This window comes from Anopheles cruzii, chromosome X (genome assembly GCF_943734635.1).
Source record: "Anopheles cruzii chromosome X, idAnoCruzAS_RS32_06, whole genome shotgun sequence".
Lineage (NCBI taxonomy): Eukaryota > Metazoa > Arthropoda > Insecta > Diptera > Culicidae > Anopheles > Anopheles cruzii.
The window spans coordinates 5,691,097-5,712,037 of record NC_069143.1 but is presented as its reverse complement, the minus strand read 5'-3'; the positions used below and the strand labels follow the sequence as shown (position 1 = coordinate 5,712,037).

At 44.2% G+C, this 20,941-nt stretch overlaps 2 protein-coding genes across 4 annotated transcripts in view; one reads left to right on the top strand and one right to left on the bottom strand.

Moving 5' to 3' along the window:
• The window catches only part of LOC128271155 (high mobility group protein DSP1-like), a 42,600-nt gene extending 28,412 nt beyond the window's left edge, over window positions 1-14,188 (bottom strand). The window contains exon 1 of one of the 3 annotated variants that reach the window (XM_053008613.1): window positions 12,421-14,188. The gene's annotated coding sequence lies outside the window, so the exon portion shown is untranslated. Of the gene's footprint in view, window positions 1-2,169; window positions 2,260-8,069; window positions 8,201-12,420 lie in introns of those variants that run through there. The other 2 variants (XM_053008620.1, XM_053008606.1) reach the window with 2 other exon arrangements.
• A 3,493-nt stretch (window positions 14,189-17,681) lies between these two features.
• LOC128267834 (protein spindle-F-like) lies at window positions 17,682-19,717 on the top strand. The gene is made up of 2 exons (XM_053004782.1): window positions 17,682-18,592; window positions 18,682-19,717. Exons 1-2 carry the CDS (start codon window positions 17,794-17,796, stop codon window positions 19,116-19,118), a joined length of 1,236 nt encoding a protein of 411 aa, XP_052860742.1. The 5' UTR covers window positions 17,682-17,793; the 3' UTR covers window positions 19,119-19,717.
• The last annotated feature ends 1,224 nt before the right edge of the window (window positions 19,718-20,941 follow it).

The window sequence follows — 20,941 nt, the reverse complement described above, 5'->3', positions numbered from 1 at the left end:
TTGGATAGTATTTGGATATACACTTCATAAACACGGCTCAGCCCATAATTTTCATTTTAGTTAGTTTATTTTTTCATTTTTATTTTAATAATTATTATGTTTCGTTTCCCATATTGTCTAGTGGTTAGGTTCAGGTTCTCAGGTTCTTTGTGCGTGAATACTGCTGAAATAATGAACAAAAGATGTTCTTCGAAAAATAAATTTGAATAAAAACACAAAACGAGCATGAGGCGAGCCCATGTCCAACAAACACACACCTAGCAGATCACATTCGGAATGCGGTGGTGTGCGTCATATGCGATTCTACTCTTCTAAGTTTGGATATGGTATGATTATTGTCTTCTTCTATGTCTGGTAAGACTGGGTTATGCTATGATTATTGGCACTTACAAGAAGTGGTGTTGTCGTCTCCACGCCGAATTGCTGTTGTTGGCTGTGATCGGTAGAGCAGAGAGTGAGTGTCGCGAAGGCATTCTCCAGACATCTCTCCAGAACAGGAGAACATTTCAGAGAAGTAGCCCTTCATTTGAGCACTTTTGCCGTCTATCGACAATCATACTGCACGAATGGCAACGTTGCCGTATCGACCCAGCAAGGCAAACACCAGAGAGCACGCGGACGGAGCGCAGAACTCAGTGCACGTGAGAGAACGTAGCAGCATCATGTAACAGCAAAAGCAAAAAGCAGTGGAGAGACTAAAAGAGGAAAATCTGAACACGGCGCTAACCGAGAGTGAAGAAACGCTTGGCATTTTCAGAGAAGCAGAAACAGAAAACATAACACGCATCTCCCGTTGGTCATGCGGTTCTATATGAGCGAATTGCCAGACGTATTCGCATTCCGTTAAAATCAATATAAAACACATTCGTTGTGCTCAAACTTTGAAATAGAATTTTGACGAATAAGGATTCAATTGCGGTGGGTATGAAAAGCTGTAAAATTTTTACTCCAAACGCATTAGCCTGAAGTCTGTTCAAGAACAAGTGATTGGTCATTAAAAAATAAAACTACAATAGTGCTGCCGTAAAAAGACTAAATGTAATGTAAAACAAACATTTTTGACTGTCGCACACGCAATATACGATTATAAGCTTTTCTCGTAAACCTAAAATGTAAAATGCGTGGCTGATTGCTGGATTAGCAGCTAAAGGGGGTATACGTGACATGCTTCCTCGTCAGGATCGATTGATCGTGATTAATAACAACAGACCCATGCCATTCGTTACCTCCGTTTCTTGGCAGACTAATTTCGCTGCTAATGGAACGCTAAAGAGCGTGAGCATTCCCAAAGGTACATAGTTGTTCAAATCATTTAGTAGTAAAACGTCAAACAACACGCTGTGATTCACACTCGTTTTTCGATATAACAACGCTCAAAAAAGCTGCAACCATTTGGTCAGAACGTCAGAACGTCTATACCCCCTGATTGGTTTAAAGCCACGATCTGATGACGTTACCTTCCAAATGCGTCAAGCACTGTGATCTCTGTTTGATTGGAGCACTCTATTCTCTGACTGAAGGTGTTGTCATATCGAATTACCGATTACAACTTATATTGTATCCGATTGATTACCACAACAACAACATTGCTAGACGACAAAAGAGGCTGGTGAATTGAGAAAGACGGAGCTATTTTAATAAAGATCCTGTCCGAGAGTACGGCTATCTATCGGTTCAATGCAAGTAGTTTTTCTATTCGTCTTTTATCAACAAATCATCTGACACCGCTCGAAGAAAGTCAGTTGCCTACTAGCACCATCGCATTTTGCCTTCATAAAAACTGGATGATACCTACGGGTGATGCTTACGGACTGGGTGATGCTTTGTTCGTTGAGTAACAATTAACGGTATAAACAACACAACACAACCTCATTCGGCGCGTTGTACATGTTCTGTCATTTTGCGAAAAGCCAATTTTTCACACATAAATGATAGAGACAGTTGTCGCCATGCAGCTATATTATTGATGGCGAATATAGTTGCTCTTCTCGTCAATTATTCCACGACTTGGTATCGCCCGGACTTTATGTAGGCAAGATGCTGCGGTGCTAGTGAGCACTGAGTTTACACGGTTGATATAGAACAAATAAGTGGCAAACGTATTCTCGGAACGCACAAGAACTTTGCTCATCACTACACTGATCGAACATTAGGAGATCGCACACCTACCAACAAACCCATTGTTTTGCTTATTGCACTGTAAGAGCACTCACATTCCTGAGGAAAAATACTGTATTGCTTGCCAATTTTGTAAAAACACAATGCTTCTCTTTCGTTCGTTACACGACAAACGCTGAGCCGGGCAAGCAATGCAAGCTTGAGCGAATGAGTAAAGAGTGGCTACAACCATCATTGGTCTCTCATCGTTGTACGCCACCTTTCGCCGTCGTATTTTTTCCATTGTCTCTCTCTTCCTCTTTTCTCACTCTCTCTCTCTCCCGTTCTCTCTATCTCTTATTTTCATCATGTACAACGCAAAGCATTGCTGTGCTCAAAATTCAACCAGCATTTGAACACTGCTTATGTGCATCAGTCTTTTAGGTGTATGTTTCTGTATTTTTTTTTATTTTGTTCATCGGGAGCGGTTCACCCGGTAAACGTAGCAGATCGACCGCAGAACGGTCGTACTTTGCATGATTCTGCGCTGTTTCTTCAAGAAAGACAAGGAAAGCGCGAGGAAATTACCAACAGTAAGAGCAGGAGAGCATGATCGAGATCATAAAATTCTTAACTCATTCATAACTTTAATCAACTCACCATGGTTATAATATACATTCTCTGCTTTAAAACGAACGTCCATCGTATAATTGCCCAACAAACACTACCGCACCTACGCACACATAATCGGAATGTGAGAACGAGAACAGAGTTGAAATAGCTAAGGAAAAAACGTACCAGCAACTCACCCCAGACATCAGAGCCTAACCTCATCACCTGCTTGTTTCTATTTTAGGGCCTGAATCACCCTGAATCTCATTGCGATGACTTCAAGTTGTCTGCTATGGTGCAGTCAATCCAAGATGTTTCTCACTGTTCAGTTGTATGCAAAAGCTGTACAATCCGCATAAACTAGCACAGCGCACATTAATGCAACAAATCATCGAACCAAGCCGTAGTAGCTTAGTTAAACATAAAGTTGATAAATGAAAACGAGGATACATGAACACAATACTTTCTCGGCGAACCATGATGCCCTTGGCGCACGAACAGTATTAAGGAGCGGGGAGACGCCAAGAGGCAAACACAAAGTTAACTCAAAATAGCTGAATTCATTTTTGCTGAAACGTTCCACAGGCTGGCTGACACGATACCACACCAACATCGCCGAGCTTTCGCTGTATAGCTGATACGTGGTGCAACTTCTGGTGGGAGAAAAGAGCTACACAGTGCAGCTTGCGCATGGTGCTGCTGATTGTCCGTTCTGCTCTTTCCTTCGTTTCCCTCAGCGATCTATTAATTCTCATGCACCCCCCGTATGTGCTTGGTAGTTTGTTGGAAGATACATAAGCCGCCGTCGACATGAACATAAAGCGAAAAACGAAACGAACAGAGAGCGAAAGAGAGAGAGGAAGTGGAACAAACAAAGCAAATAATATTGTAAAAGCAGCATACGCACCGTTTGCGTCAAAAACAATTAAATTTGTATTAACACCCATCCTTGTACAATGGAATTATGGAAAGCAATGTTCGTGAGTGAACGCGTAGCGAGACAAATCAGCTAATGAATGCTAGACGCCGCTCAGTATTCTCTGGTTTTCCACCGACGGATGCTATTGATTGGCTAAAATTCTTTATGCAGCAGTTGACTTTGAATAACCACATCGCAGCAATAAAATTGCGACCTAAAACAATAGTGAAACCGCGAGGGTCCAGAGAAATACAACAAATGATGAAACAAATGGTTGTGGGTGCTTACTTAGGGCCCTATTACCATTCTCGAACAAGAAGTTCACTCGAACGTTCATTTGGGTTCATTTTGCTATAGATTTCTCTTTCTGTCTTCTCTCTTGCTGTATTCTGCTTTCTCTCTTACTGTGTTCACTCTAACGATCGAGGTTCGAGTTCGAGTTTCATAATTTGGGGGGGTTAATCTGATCTTGACTTAATTATATTAAATCAAGAAAGACAAATAGGATTTGTTTACTGTGTGACAATGTTTGTTTCTGTGTTGACAATGTTTGCATTTTCAGCAGATTAAAACCAATGTTTTACTTCTTGTTTTGCCAATATTTGGCTGAATATTTATTTGTATCTTTGAGCTGTTTAATCAACGTTTTGACGGCATTTGCCTGCGTTATTTTGTAGTTGTGCCCATGAAGTAGGAAAATTGAAGAAAAAGAACACAGTGATTTGGATTCCACTCACCATTCTTGTTTTAAAAATACTTTCCAAATCCATCCTTGTATCCTAGACTAATGTAAGTAAAAACAAGTATGGCACATTGAACACAAATTGTCGTTTTCTTATTCTCATAATAGTTCATCAAGCGGAAAAATACCTCCTAATGCCACGGTCCGGGGTGCGCGAGGATGTATAAGGCTGACTAAAAAGTACTTCATTATTTTTAAGTGAAATTGAAAACTAAATTAAGGATGTTTCCGATGGTCCGATTTGCGTCAAATATGCACCGTTTTGTTGGAAAACTTGTCGCCTTTTCAAAGATAGCTTCATAATGCCTTTCTCAAAAAACTCTTGGCCGTTATTAGCGAAAAACTATAGCAATCTTTTTTCAAAATCTTTTATTATCGCTAAGAAAGTTTCGAAGAAGGGGATCTGTCTGGACTATACGGTGGAAGGTCCGGACTATACGGTGGATGCATTAAAACTTCCCAACCAATGTCCCGGACTTTCTGGCGAGTCACTAAAGACGTGCATGACATTTCATTATCCTGATGGAACACAACACCTCTTCCGTTGGCCGATTCTGGTCGTTGCTAGTCAATTGCTAGCAACGACCAGAATCCCTAGCAACGACCAAGCTTCAAACGATGCAGTTCTTGACAGTAGAGATCTGAATTGAGTGTTAAGCCACACGGAAGCTACTCATGATAAACAATTCCTTTCAAGTCCCACCATAGACCCCGTAGAACCTTCCTGGCCGAACCTTCCTGGCCCGTATCGAATTTTCTCTTTGGTGACTTCCATTGTTCACACACTGTAATTCACAAACGAATGAAACAAACAATAAACAGTGAACGCATTTTGTTAAGGTAGAGTATCAGCTTTAAAACGAGTCTAAAGTTGGAACTGTACGATCGATACTTCACGAGATATACATCACCAAATCCATCTAGCGAGAAAATAATGGATAACTTTTTAGCCAGCCTTATATGTCGCAGGGAAAAGAATGCGATTATTTATCGCCCTCTATTGACACCAAAAGCATACAATGCTTAAATACTAGACATTTTTTCTATGGCTATGCTTATGATAATCACACATCGGAGCTAGTTTGCTAGTTTGCTGCTTGTTAGTGGTGTGCTTGGTTTGCTTGTTAGCAGCGTTGGAGAGCAAGTTACTAGACGCTATAAACTGCGGCTGTCCTTTGTTTAGTTAGCTCGGCCAATCACCCACCACAACACTGGCTACTCACTGCTGTGCAGCCTCTCCTCGCAGAATGCACGTCTGCTTGGACGTTGACGAACACCTGTCGTCATTGGACGACCTCGTTTGGTTCAGCGCCGAGCCAGGATACCTCTGCTAGCTTCCCCTACGGCACCGCGTTGTCAGTTGTTTTATTACCTCTGTCGCGTCTTTCGCTGTTCGGCCACAGCCATGCCTACCACGGCTTCAGCCGTCTGACGCTGCTCCTCTCCCCACGCCTGTTGAAACTGTGGTGTTATGGTCTGTCAGGCCCGGACGAAGCGAGTGCGGGGCGACCGCCAGCAGTCCCTCTATCTCTCACTGGAACCGCCAGCATGATATGACCCGTTCCGGTGACTCCGCGGACCCAGGCCACCAGGTACAGTCAGTGAATCGTCATGTAGTTGTATGCACAAGAAGCGGATAAACCGCTTCTACTCGCAAGCCATCCCATACACACTGCAAAATAAGCGTCAGGACGATGTCGTACCTCACATTCCAGACATTTGGTCCAAGGATGTACTCTTGCTGTAATGTCACGAATCTCCAGTTCCCGGTTTGTGGCATATAGAAGTAAACGTCCGAAAAAGATAGAGTAGTCGGTAACGCTCGGAAGCCGTACTATCTCGGAGAGGACAGGGTCTCCTCGCTGCCATCCTCTAGGCGGCCGTTGTGCCTGGAGAACAAAATGAGCTCATAGATCTTGTCCAGGATGTTCAGTAGACACAGGCGACTGTGCGACGACGCTAGTCCTGATGGTATTTCCGGCTTTGTGGTCAGAGGTTGGTCATAGCTCCAGAAGTTGCTCCTCTGTCTCTTCCACTCGCTCGGGAAGATACGATCACAAGGCAACTATGAATGCGTTGGAGATCCCGCAGCCCCATAGGCTTTGCGGGGCTAAGGCTGCCAATGGCTATATGCCCATCCTTCGTAACCCTGCGCATCGTCTTTTTGACTGTCCCCGAGCCCGCTGATTTCAGACAGACCAGCGGTAGCAGCTTGTTCACCATACGCCCCAGTGCAGCAAGTACGCTTTTCTGATTTTTCCCATATTCTTGACATAATTGACAGCTTTTCTCGAATCGTAAATTTTTCGCGGGCGGGGATAATCACATGGGGTGGGGATAATCAGAAATTTCATACTCATTTGCATATCGCACATTCCAACAGGGAAAAACTCACATTTATACAGGAAAATAGAGAAGAAGAGATGTTCTGGTTAATTCCACTTCAATATTATTCACTACATTATTATAAGTTTATACTCCATCACAGTTTATTCTATACTACGATTGCTTTCGCATTAAGGTACGATTTTCGGATAGAAAGGATTTTTCCCAACATACTTTAATTATGGAAAATTGTTGTATATCAGAAAAAATATCCAAATGTAAACTAATGTTCTTGTGAGCTCCGTGAAGATTAAGCAACTAAAAATGTTCGGAGCAACACACACATCGACTCGTAAGGATTACAAGTTTCTAGGCAATTAAAAAGTCAATTGGTATTGCTATTGATAATCATAAACGAAAAATGGATCATCAGGTGCGGTCTTGGCGCGCGTGCATGTGTCCGCTTTTGCGATACTGAAATAATAACCAAAGAAAAATAATAAGATCGAGCTACAAGAAGGAAACTAATGCAAATGGTAAAAACATTTTCGATGAGGGATTTTTCCAGTTGAAAGTGAGAGAAGAAAAACTGTTTTTTTCTGTTGCTTGTTCGCTAAGTTTCTTGAAAGCAAGCGATTCATACACTTGCTAACAGCGTACAAATTGTACCGTAAATTGAAAACTTACTCTCTCTGACGATTTTTTGAATATTTTTCCCAAAACAATCAAATTTAAAATTTACAAGATTTTTTTTTAATATGCATGTGTGGTGGCAACGTTCTCCAGAGGATCTCCGAGCATCGAGATCGCGGTGTGCGATCCAGAATGGGTTCTTTCTAAAGGGGCTCGCTCTGCCCATGACGCGGCGAACAGGTCAGTCGAGGAGAGTAGCAACAGTGGAACCGGACAGTGGAACCTGGGGGACGTGATAAGCGAACGTCTGTGAAGCGTAAAGAGTGAGAGAGTCAGCGTGCATTAGGATTCGTATTGAGTGAGACGGAGAGTGTAATTCCATCCGTCGGACCGAATTGATGTCCTTATGAGTGTTTGACGAATTCGCTGAAAATAAGTAGATTGAGCGTAGATCCCAATAATCACAAGAACTATCAAAATTGTGACTAATACATACATGTTGTAACATATCAACCGTGCCGAAACAACAGCTTGACAGTTCAGAACCAGACAGACAGACAGACAGAACCGATTTGGTTTGACAGACGAGCTGTCAGTGTGGCGTGCTGCCACGAGGTCAGTCGATGCGCAAAAAGCTTACGTGCTTATCTGCTTTGTATACCAGTGGTTTTGTATACTAAATACTAGTTACAATAACTATACTACGAATGTACAATTAGTAGTTACGACAAGGTCACTTACCACTAGAAAAGGCAACAGGTTTCAAATGATCCGTTCAAATGATCGTGGTCCGTTCAAAAAATTTCGCGGCATTTGAATTTCCGTGGACTACGTATATTCGTTTTTTTATGGCGTTATATTGCTACTCATGCCACTCACTTATGGTGAAAAGTTCGGCAATTTTGAATATTCAATAAATTTTTGACAGCTGTTTCACTTGCACGTGTTTGCGCTCATCGTCGATTTTTGCCTACTCCAATTGACCACAAAGCGGTAATTTGAGTTTTTGAAACAGAAAAAAGTCATAGGGGGCGAGGGGGGAGGGGTGGGGTTTCAAAGGCCAATTTTTGTTTTCTCACAAATCCGGGCGTTTGTGGCGGATTGCTACGCGTAAATTGCGCAAAACTTGCGCAAAGCTTTTCCGTTGTAAATCGATCTGTGACTAAAACGGCATAGACCTACGTATCAGAATCTGGCTGATTTGTCAAAATCAACTGACAAACAACGGAGTGGCGTAACATTGAAATAGTATGGGTCATGATGAGGCACCCTGTATTTATGCACAAACTTTCTTATACATACGTATGCGTATAAATAAAGTGCTGCAAAGGTGCCCCACCTCCCGTTACTCCTCCGTTTCGGGCTTCTCGGTGACACATCCGATCGGCTTCCCTTCTCGCTTCCCGTTGCCCCTCCGTTTCAGACGATAGGGCTTCCCGGTCACGTATCCGATCGGCTTCCCTTCTCGCTTCCCGTTGGATACATGTCGCACCAGCTGAATTTGGCAAACTTTCCTATTCACTGTCCGGTGTCACAAAACTACACTGTGCAAAATTTCACGCGGATTGGTTCAGTAGTTTTGAAGAAAATGCAGTACAGACGGATGGACGGACGGAAGACAAATATTAATTTTTATATACAAAAATGACATATTGTGTTATGCACGAAGTGTCGTTTTGGGAAGCCATATTTGTTTACACAGAGTTTAAAAGGCTAAAAAGAAATCGAGGTTTTTTGGGTGAATTTCCAAACTGTTTCTAAGATGCTTTCAATTGTACGATTTGACTATACGATGGATGCACTAAAACTTCCCAACCAAGCGAGACCAAGCGAGACCATGCGAGGCAGGGCAGTGACCTTTAAATTTCGTTACAAACCCATTAAAAACATAAACAACACAATGCCAACCTTATTAAGTGTGTCGTGCACGCGCTGTCATTATGCGTAGTTCCATTTCTTGACAGAAAGTTGATACTGACAGCCATCAGTTTTATATTTTGTGTTTGTAACTAGCTTGGTGGACAGGACAACTAGCCATCGACTAGTCTTTTCGAAGCTAAGGTGCGGTAATGCTGGTGTACAACTGTCTTTACACTTCATGAAAGCAAAAGAAAAAGCGTATAGCTACATCTCTCGGCCACATCAACACATCGAGAAAGGTTGGCGTTGTGTTGTTACCTTTTTCGTTGCCTTGTAACGAACAGAGAAGCCCCGTCTTGGAATCACGAGGTTATATAAAGAAGCGGCAAAGGGCGTTAGTAATATCGTACAGCGATTAAAAAAGTTTGAAGCGCAAAGGTTAGCTATCTGTCGAACGCACAGCCTTTTAAAAGGCCACACACACTAACTCACACATGTATGCTCTTATCGAACCTAAAGTCAGTTGCTCGCTAGCACCCTCACAACTTGCTTGCATAAAGTCAGGCTGATATCTACCTGCTCGGGCCTGCTCTGTTGGTTGAAAACACATAAACGGTATGGTACAACGGTATGTAGCGCACACACACGCTAATTTTTCGGAGTATTTTTTGTATAAATTTGTTACTAACAGCTATCGCTATACAAATATGCTGCTGATACAAATATACGGGGAACACGCAGAAGTTAGTAAAATTATTTGTCCTAGGTCGCTAACTAGCCAGAGCATGTGCTAGTGGAACAATAGAAGTTAAATTCCTTGGCGATATAAAGATGCAATACGAGTTAGACGAGTGCTGTATCGTTATATTGCAATTTGAAATCTACCGTTCCTTTCAAAGCTTCAGGGACCGAAGATCGTCGTGTTTATTTCAAATACAAATATGAGGGATGTGATTTTAATCACTATTGACTAACAGTAGAGCCATGAAACGTTAGAGCGTCATCAGTTCAATGTTATGATGCTGATTGCATAGCAAAAAATCTGATTATTGTAGTACGGATACTGTAAAAATCGCAAATTACATGCTAGCTACTAATAGTACTGTAACGGTAATTAGTAACTGTTCTAAGTACATTGTTAGTCTACCAAATGTCACCATGTAAAATAAGACAAAGGGAAACGGTTCAAAGGGCAAGGAAATTAACGTTCGAAGGCCGGCCGGCCGGCCAGCCAGACTTATTGCGACTGCTTTCGCAGACGTGTGATGTGCACAGATAAATGTGATAAATGAAATTAAGCATTAAGGATTGACAGATTGGCCGAAACGTGTACCGAAGTACCAAATATTGATAGGAAAGTGTCCACATATCTAAACCGCATCCAACTCATCCTGGAATCGGTTCTGGAGATTGCACTAGAGCTGAATATGACGGAGGTGTGGGGGAGGGAATCCGCTGATAGAGCAGTCGGTAACGCCCTTCGCTGTCAGCGCAGCTGGCCGTGGTTCGAATCCCGGGATCGGTTGTAACTCAACCGGCCATGGTTTCGATTCCCGATACCGGCGTGACAGGGGGGTTGGCGCGGGGCTAACAATCCCGTCCGTAAAAAATTAAATGTAACAGAAGAGCATCAGAGATTAGCATTGTCTCTGGTGCCAGGCCAAGACTGCTCAGCGGTTGTAGTGCCAAAAGAAGAAGAAGAAGTGGGGGGAGGAATAGTGATTAGCGGAAGAAAGTGACGAATCGATCTAAAGGCGATAAAAAGAGATGTTACGACCGAGATAACCCGGAATAGAAAGAGAAAGAGAGAATTCGAGGATAGGTATACAGAAGAAAGTCACACTCTCTGAGTCACTGAGTTTTGCAAGTTTTAAAGCAGCACATTTCATAAGGTAGTGACCGCTGAGGCGACGGTATGAATGAGATGAAGGAACGATACCACCGAAACTTTGGTGACGCGAAATGGAGTATTTGGCGAGAGTTACAAATAGGTTAGAACAGCGAAGCCATCCATCTAGTGCTTAGAGTTTACTTAGGCAAGATAAGGCGGTGCTAGGACCTGAGTTTACTCTATAGGAAAAGTCATCGGACGGTACGAGGAATACTCGATGGAGATTCACGGTGCACGTCACACCTCCACGACCGGAACATAGGCAACCAACAAAGGTGCGCAAAAGCAAGGTGACTGAGTGAGAAAGGGACATTGATAAAGAAGTTGCTGAGAGAGGGATTTCTGGTAATGAAGCGGAAGCCTCTCGCTCGTCCTGCGACTGTGCGGTGACAGAAAAGCGAGAGCTACAAACAAAAACGGCGCTCATAAGCAGCAAATACGCCTTTTTTCACTCTTCACGGACTTGACGCAAAAACGCTGTAACGAGGACAGTGCGTGTTGTATCAAATGCCCGAAATTCGGATAATCCCCATTGGCAGAATATACGTGATACGGAGATACGGAGGCATACTTTGAATTAACAGATATTGCAAGTTAACTCCCACCCTGATCACGCACGGAATAAGGAATACGAAAGAAATTACAGCGAAAGAGGGAGATAGAGAGAAAGAGAGATATGGAAGAAAGCGGTGTTCTCAAGCATCAGAAGGGGGCCTTGCTTGCTGTTGTTGGTTTTATAGACTTTCTGCATAAAGCTCGCCTCTTTCGTCTCAATTAGGGGGCCCCATACCGTCTTGTTTTGAGATGGAGGCGTCTAGTTGTACGGAAATGAACAGCGGCAGGGACAAATTCGATTCTGTCGATCCTAGGGGAGCTGCTGGCTAGTGAAGGTAGTGGTGCTGCTTCGTCTAGTAGAAGACATGGTGGTGGTGGTGGCAGAAAAAACGACGCTGTTCCGGCAAATGAGATACTCTTTAGGCGTGAGTCGTACCTAGATATAGTATACCCGGTATCCTATGTTACCGTTTGCTGCCTTCATTCTATCACCCATGAGCGCATGAAAAAGCTGAATGCAGGTTGACAAATAAATTTAGCTAAGCGAAATGAATATTCGAAATCCTGCCCTCGATGAGTATTGTGTTGGCAGACAATTTCGAGACTCTGAAATCATTTGATTTTAAAATTTGACAGCTTTTTGATATATTTTATATTGACAGCATATTGAACAAACCGAACAGTTAGAACAGAGTATTGAAACGCTAGATTCACGGCAAGCGATAAAAGAAATGCATCAGATAATGGGCTAATGCCCATTGCTTCTGATTTGAGAGCTGTACTTACCATCATCATGCTGAGGCTGTTGTAGGAACGCTGTTCAAAACCGGCCACTGGGTAGTAGTAGGCAAGAATAGGCTAGCGAAACAACGCCAACACTCTCACACACACACACGCACACACACGAGCGCGAATAGCAAACACTTTACAAATGGCCAAACGTGGGGCAGCGTAGTGGGTTTTGGCACGACTGCGCACACAGGGCCCACTTCGAAAGTTGAATGTTGGTGAGTATGTTTGCTGTTCGTGTGTTGTAGCTTGGCGTTATTATATGCGAGTACTTTATTTTTCTCCCGAAAAGAGGGTTGACAGAGCAATAGACTGTGTAGACAGCGTGCTTTGAATCGCCTGCGTTGATAGCAACCTGACAACGGTTTTGATAAACGATTGGTTCCGATACCGATGATGACCACAATCGGCACTTATATACTCTCCAAAGCATACACAGCACAGCACGTGACGTCGGTCGCAACCTAATACATACGCGCGCGGCGCAAACCGCAAACAAGGAGGCAGTGTCACTGTTGTTATCCTATGTCGCAGCACGGGGAGTCGATTTTTATGCTTTGTTTCCCCGCAGGTTTGCTTCTGAGCTTTCTGAGCGGACGTAATGTGTTCTATCGGTTCTTATCCTTCCGCTCCGGGCGCTTTCATACACTGTACGTTTCCGTCACTTGTTTCACCACAGACGCCGCTGACCGCTGTTGCCTTTTTTTCTCTCCCTGTTTTTTTGATTTTCCTGATTCTACCTGTTTTGTAGTTATCGCGCTAATCACTCATCATCACTTAGCATGCTATTTCGGTACCGGACTTTTTGTTTAATTCGTTTTTGTTTCTGAACACTGAACACACTGGCGGGAATAGTTAGAGCCCTCTGAGACGGGAAGGATTGGTATGCGTCAGGAGGTGGTTGTTGCTGTTGCTGCTGCTGCTGTTGTTGTTGAGGGTACGCAGAACACGTCCGTGTGTCGTCGAACGAAACTTCAAACCCAATAATGCCTCACCGTACCGCTTTTTGTTGAACCCGTAGCCGTTGACCGGGGCAAGAAGGCCGTTTTCGGATTCGTATCAATGTGTGGTAGGATGTTGTATGTTAGTTATACTTTCTTTGCATAACGGTCTCCCTTTACCTCGCTACCGTGCGTTGGCGTTGATGGTTGCTGTTAGGGGGGTCGTCGCTGTTGCTGACGATGCTACACTGGCCGCTGTTTTGTGTTGTGGTTATTGTTGCTGTGAAGCCCCAAGAACGACACGGCTTGGTTAGAAGCGATAGGAGAACGAGCGCGCTCCTGATGTTGGTTGGAGGTGGCTCTGCGCTTTCCTCTTTCTCCGATTCTCGCTAGCGATCACGGGATTTTGCTTAGTCGTTGTTTTTATTTATTTGTGTTTTTCGTTTTGCTTGTTTTCGTTTTCGCCTCTGCTTCATTCGCGTATTCACTTACGTCTGGCTGTGCGGTGCGTGAAGGCAACTGCTCTGCTCTGCTACCGCTCAACACACACAGATACACACGGGAACTTGCGCTGCACGGAGAGACACCAGACAACGGAGAACTCGACAGGACACTGTGTCGTCGGTATTGACCGTTTCGACGTTCAGCGTTCGTTGCGTTCGTTGCGTTCGGCGTCGGTGTAGTGTCGCACTGTTGCTTGACTAAGAGTCCGACCAATCTCTCGCACTAGAGCCTAGCGGGCCCGCTTCGGAGTTAAATGTTTTTCCATTTCAGCTTCGTTCTATTCCTTTTTCGGTTGCTCTCGCTCTTGCCTTCGCGCTGCTGCTTCTGCTTGTCGAGCTTCCTTTTTGCTGCACGTCCGGGACCGCACGGCGGCCGTGGTTCGCTCTCTCTCACTTGCGCGCGTGTGCGTGCACTCTTCTCTGCCCGGCTGAGTGTCGTGTCGTCGTCGTAGTCTGGCGTGTAGGGTATCGTAGGGTATCGTCCCGATATCGTGTGCACGGGCGGCAGTAACGTACGGCTCAACCTCCTTCCTTTACCGCTTGACGTTGCTACCCCCCATAGGCACAGCCGATGGCGTTGGTTGTGTCGCTGCAAAACGAGCCTCGCGTCGCTTCTATCCTGTGTGTGTGTGTGTGAAACACTGTCCCATGCTCATATGTACGGCTTTCATGGGGTATTAAGCTTTGCCCTTCGTTCGATTGCGCACGTTGATGAGGAGCTTTAGCGCAAGAATCGCGCACAGCCGCACATACAACCACACCATAGCCATACGCCATGTGCGCCCGGGCGTATGAGGTTGCGATGTTGACCGGCACGCCCGTGTGCTGGGTAAACGACGTATAGTAACAGCGTTCAAGCAAGCCTGTCGAGAAACTATATCGCCGTCTATTGTTGGAGGTGACGTCACGACAAACGACCCGTTAGGAGTCGCTTGGCCCGCAAATTTTCTCATTATTTCTCCTTCATTCTCTCTCTCTCTCTCTCGTTTCTATCGTTCGATTAGGCATCTCTAAGATCACGCTACTATACAAGTTATAGCAAGAACCGGTTGGCTTCGCTAGCTAAATTCCAAGAACTATTTTGGTCCTCACCAACACAACTGCGTGGTGCTTGTTGTACACGCGTTGCCATGTTAGTGCAGCGCATGCGCCTCATTTTTTGTACATGGAGTTGCCACTGCCATGAAGTAGTGTTGGTGATGACCGAAGCATTTGTTTACATCTCATCTCTAGGCAGTTCCTGGAAGTGGTTTATGGTTTATGGTTTATTGGAGGGTATTTTAACGAACCTTGCCCAAGCCAGCCGGGTATTGCCTTAACAGTGCTTTTAGGCAACTCCAATCGACGACCAATGGTACAATATTGGTTGCGTGAGATCTGAAGCTGTATAAGGTTAAAGACGGTGGGACTAGGGATTGCTCTATAGAAAGACAAGGCACCAGTCGAACCGTAGTAGCCTACAAACTCATTACAACGGAATTAACTACATATACAACAGCCTTCACCAATACGAACACAACTGGCGGCATGGCGATGCTCAATGGAAATCTATCTATATATATAAAAATGGATGTTTGTCTGCTGTGCGTACCGCATTTTCTCCAAAACTACTGAACCAATCCGCGTGAAATTTTGCACAGCGTAGTTTTGTGACCCCGGATTGTGAATAGGAAAGTTTGACCCTCCCACACCTCCGGGGAGGGGGGCTCCCATACAAACGTAACGTAACGTAACGTCCCGTACGTAACGTCCCATACGTAACGTCCCATACAAACGTTTTCGAGCAAATCGAACCAAATTCGGCAGATGGGAGTTTTGGGGAAGGGGAAATGTTCTGGTGAATGTTTGAAACCCCTCCCCTCTTTACAAAGGGGGGTCCCATACAAAATCTGGGTTAATGTCAGCAAAGCTCGGATAATTTTCAAGCAATTTGAGCCAAACTCAGGTGGTGCGAGTTTTGACATGTATCCAACGGGAAGCGAAAAGGGAAGCCGATCGGATACGTCACCGGGAAACGGAGGAGTAACGGGAGGCGGGAAGGGAAATTGAACGAATACGTCACCGGGAAGCCCGATCGTTTGAAAAGTAAGTAACGGGAAGCTGATCGGATACGTCACCAAGAAGTCCTCTGAAACGCCTCCCAATCGAGAAATAAGGATGAAATGAGGCGCAGCGACGCGCGCCGGGAACAGCTAGTTCTATATAAAAACGTGATGCTCTGCAAAATGTGAACAACACTATGCGAAGTTTGTTTTGTGCTTCATTTATTAATCATTGATTTTTATCGACGCAGAGGACCCCGGATCGGTATCGATTTGTCCTTTAATAGAACCCCTAAATAGGCCGCCTGAAGCCGGTTTGTATCAAATCAGGACCTTGATATGGGATTACATCGTTATAATACTATTAACGATGTAAACAAATGCCAACACCAACATAACTGCATGGTAGTGAGTGACAGCCATGTCTAGCGTATCAAGTCCATACTTAAAGAATGAAGCTCCCCGAAATGCCAGCACTTTGTAATACACCATTCGGTCACGTTGGTAATGGCGGAAGCATTTGCTTACATCATTACGAGTGTTTTAATGAAGGAAGCAGACCCATTAATTATACTGTTCTGACTTGAAATTAATCGAATTTTATTTCCACGGGATTTTCTTTAGGCCAGTACGAAAATCTTCTTTGTTTTCTGCGTCATTTTCCAACAATTTTTCAAGCTTATGTTCCGATGTGTGGCTAAAGATACCAAAGATGTTCGTATGAACGTATGTGAAGTTTCATTTAAATCGGTCACTACCCAAGGAGCAACTATGTCCGTTTTACCGTCCGGCGGATCGTCCGACCAACACAATTTCGGACGAACTTAGCACGGATTTCAAAATAGCTCATTTTATGGCATTTGAATGTCAAAATGTAAAAATGTCCAATCGATCCCGCTTATGTCAAATCGTATATGAATCCGCAGACTCGTAGCCGATTTGACATTCAAGATTAATATCAAATCGGTTTTTTTCGCTTCGTGTGGTCCTCCTGTATAGATTGTAAAGAAATGCATGCGTAGTAACAAGCTGCGCTATTGTAAACCCGTCGATTGTGCGTTCATTGCTGGGTAATGACATTATTTTGTATTTTACAAATAAATAAATATTTAAAAAAATTTACTGGTATTTATGCTATAATAGTTTTGAATATTTTCCATGAGCTATAATTTTAAACAAAGCTTTATAGAGAATGCAATAAAATGAGCTTTCTGACAACCGTGGCAAACAACGGATGGCAAAGCTGCTGCTTTTTGCAGGTCTTCGAACGGTACGACGGACGGTAAAACGTTACCAAGAAAACGAAAACAGTACATCACCCCGACTACAACTACGAAATAAAAAAAATAGACCGAAACATCCGTCACGAAACCATCACTCCTAACCAAAAACGGAACTGGAATGATTGGCTGCATTCTGCATTGCTTCTCACTCATTCTTCCGGCAGTTATGCTCACACAAAGCAGGGAAACAACGCGGAATTTTGCGAGTTGATACGAAAATCAACCCTTCGAGTTGGCCACGAAGAGTTGACGTTTCGGTTTTATAAACAAACCAAAACATACAGAGCTACTCATATGTAGAGAACGGACCTACGCACACGCATGCACGCGCACGATCACGGCGACCTTTTTCGACTATTTTTCTGCGTATCTGCTTCTCCGTCACTGTCTATCGCGCACCCGTTCCCGTCCACGTGAGCCCAGTGGTGTGAGTAAACCTCATATAAAATCGGACAGCGATAGCGTATTCGGGTGGTGACCGTCGCTGGGAAGTGTTGTTGTTTTTTGACAAACAGTGAAACAGTTGAACAGACAGTGTCTAATGTCGACATTGTAAAAGTACATTTTCGGAAGTTCGTCTTCCGCTCTACGCACAGCAGCAATGAGTGGCGTCAAATCAAGAGATCCGAACGAAAGCGAGTGTTACGTGCAGGTAACACAGCATGGGGCGTTGCAAGCGGCACTGCAGACGCTGAAGGAACGCTGCCAAACGTTGCAGAAGCGTATCTCGACTCTCGAGGATGAAAACTTAGCACTGCGGACGACGCAAACCAAGACAACTGGCGAGCGGGGACAGGGTCGCTCAACCACATCAATGGAGGTGGAACTGTTACGTCACAACGTGTTGGAGCTATCCCGTCAGAAAGCCCAGCTGGCCGAGCAGATCGCGATGATAGCGGGCGAAAATAGGCAGCTATGGGGTCGGCTTTCACAAATCGTGAAAGACTTTCCACTAGCCTCTTGCATGGGCGAACGGCAAGTCGACAGTGGTGATGATGGAACGAACACTATCAGAGAGCCACTTGTCGATCCAGCCGGTGCTTCGCCCGGGACTCCGGCACAGAACCTTATTCGCTCGCGAACTTTTACTAAAAACGCTCCAAACCCGAAACTACGTGCACGCTTGCCGCACAGTACCATGGACGAACAACTGCTAAACCTGGAAGACGTTTCGCTGCTCAATGCATGCGAGTTTCTTGAGAAAGATGGGTACAATACCGGCAATGAACTGCCGTCATTGGGGCTCACTGGTTCGCAGAGCGAGGAACTGCTTGAAGTGGCACTTGAAGCGAACCCCGACTTGCGCCACTACACTGACGGGCTGCTGGCGATGCAACTCGAAGTCACCCGACAACAGCTTGGCCTGAAAAGCGTCCTCAATCAACTGCAGTTGAAAAAGGGTAAGCAGAACCTTTAATTACTTACCATTCTCCATATTCCTGCATCATATTTCGCGGTCTTCTTACCTTTTGTAACGATTTTCTCTAAGAACTTTGTCGACGTTGCAAGCATCGCCAACAACAAACGACTTCTGCCGAAAAAAAGCCTATCATGAAAGATGTTACAGTTGAAGTGACTGAGGGTGAGCTCGTGCATGTGGCTGAAAGGCGACCATGCGCTTCCCGTACCAACGGCGTCCATGACCAACAGCCCAAACCTATGGAAACTTCAGGCGGCATGATGGACAGCAGTGCAACAGACGAGCTACCACTCGGCTCCCGAACCCTCGATCTACTGCAGGAGAAGCTGCGCGCCAACAGTCTAGATAAAATGTGCCCGATGTGTGGTAAACTGTACGCGGCCCAGGCACCGTTCAACGACTTTCAGCATCACGTCGAGTCCCACTTCCTTGAAGACGGTGAACTAGGCGATCTTAGTCTGGACCGAACGTACGAGTACGTCTCGCAAACAGTCGGAAACTTCTGACCAGTGCCTGGAGCTTCTCGTCGAATTTTCTTCTCTAGCGAGCTTTAAAACCAGTCATAAGATGTTGTGGCGATGCGTATAGCCCTTCGTTGTCCTCTACACATTGATTTTATCATTGTAAAGCATATAATCCGCTGTTCATGTTTATTTCGATCTACCGTTGCAGCTACATAAATATTAAAAAGTCGCAAATTGTATGTCGCAATTGTTCTTGACCCAATTTACCATTTACCATGCTCAATCGAAAACAAGTATTACCCGAAAAATATTGGGTTGGTAAAAAAGTAAAAACTCAGATCTCTACTGTCAACAACTGCACCGTTCGCAAATAACGATTGACCAAAAAGGGCCAGAATCGGCCACCAGAAGAGGTGTTGTGTTCCATCAGGACAACGAAATGTAACACACGTCTATAGTGACTCGCCTGAAAGTCTGGGAAAGTTTAAATCCGGGGAAGTTTTAATGCATTTGGAAGTATAGTCTGGACCTTGCACCAAGCGCTTATCACCTTTTTCGCACATTGCAAAATTTCTTGAGTGATAAGAAAGTGAGATCAAAAAGAGACTGTGAAAATAGCTTGCTAGAGTTTTTTCGCTAATAACGACCAAGACTTACAATAGAAGCTACCTTTAAAAAGGCAACCAATTTTCCAACAAAACGGTGCATATTTGACGCAAATCGGAACATCAGAAACAACTTAAATAATGTTTTGAAATTCACACAAAAATAATGGATTTCTTTTTCCCCGATCCAATATAATGAAACTACACTTACATTGAGAAATGGAAAATGAGAAAAAAAAATTAATCAAGAAGAAGCGCAGGTCCTAGCGTTTTCACGAACGCCTCCAGGTTTCGGTTCCTGCTTGATTACCTACAACCATTCCGCTTCAGACGGACAGGCTAGATGGTGCTAGTACTGGTACTCGTTTGAAGATTGGCCGCCAAAATAATTCTCTCGGAGTGGTGCAACGCGGTGTACAAAGCCAATATCCGAAGGGATCTCAGTTAGTGGGTTCTACTAGGTTAAGAACATGTCGAAACTGAAGGTTTCCGTTGCTAACGGTAACTAACGATGACTGGTTTATTTACATAAAAATTACGCTTTATATAGTACTTTTCCTTGTCCCTTTCTAATGGTTGCGTGATTTGGACCCTGTTGTGATAGAGCCTTACTAAGTTTGATGCCTATTCCAGGTTTTACGATCCCTTGCGTTCGTGATTAGGGTATGTATTTTTTCAAGTGATTACATGTTCGATCTACAATTTTCGTCCCATGTTGCGTCCAAATGTGTTTCTATCTCGTCGTTTGTAACGATCATGTAGATAGAACACGAAGTAAACACTCGTTTGGCTATTAAACTAACTACTGTACACTTTTGATCGCGAAAGTTATTTTCAGTACAAAATGCCCTACAATGTATCTACACTAAATATTTACACGCTGTTTTCAAATTATACATTGTTTTGGATGTCATAGACACATTGTTTGCTTTCACCCAGAAACCGAGCCTAGACACCTAAACGAAGCAGCATTTTGAAACAGCATTCCACAGGCAAAATAGGGCTTCTGACAGCATTAACCTGGCAAAATGGTACATGTCTTGGCTTTTGCAAGCACTAACCCTCAAAGTGCCAGCAATTTTGGCTTCTAGGCTTCTGGCCTCATTGTGAAGGAAAACGATAATCATCGCCTCGACCGAATCGAATTACGTCGAATTTGAACGTAGTAGTAGTACGTAGTAGTACGAAGTAGCAGCCGAAAGAAGGTAATAGGCTTCGTAACTCCCAAACACGCGTTTCGAAACTTTCCTGACTGCGACT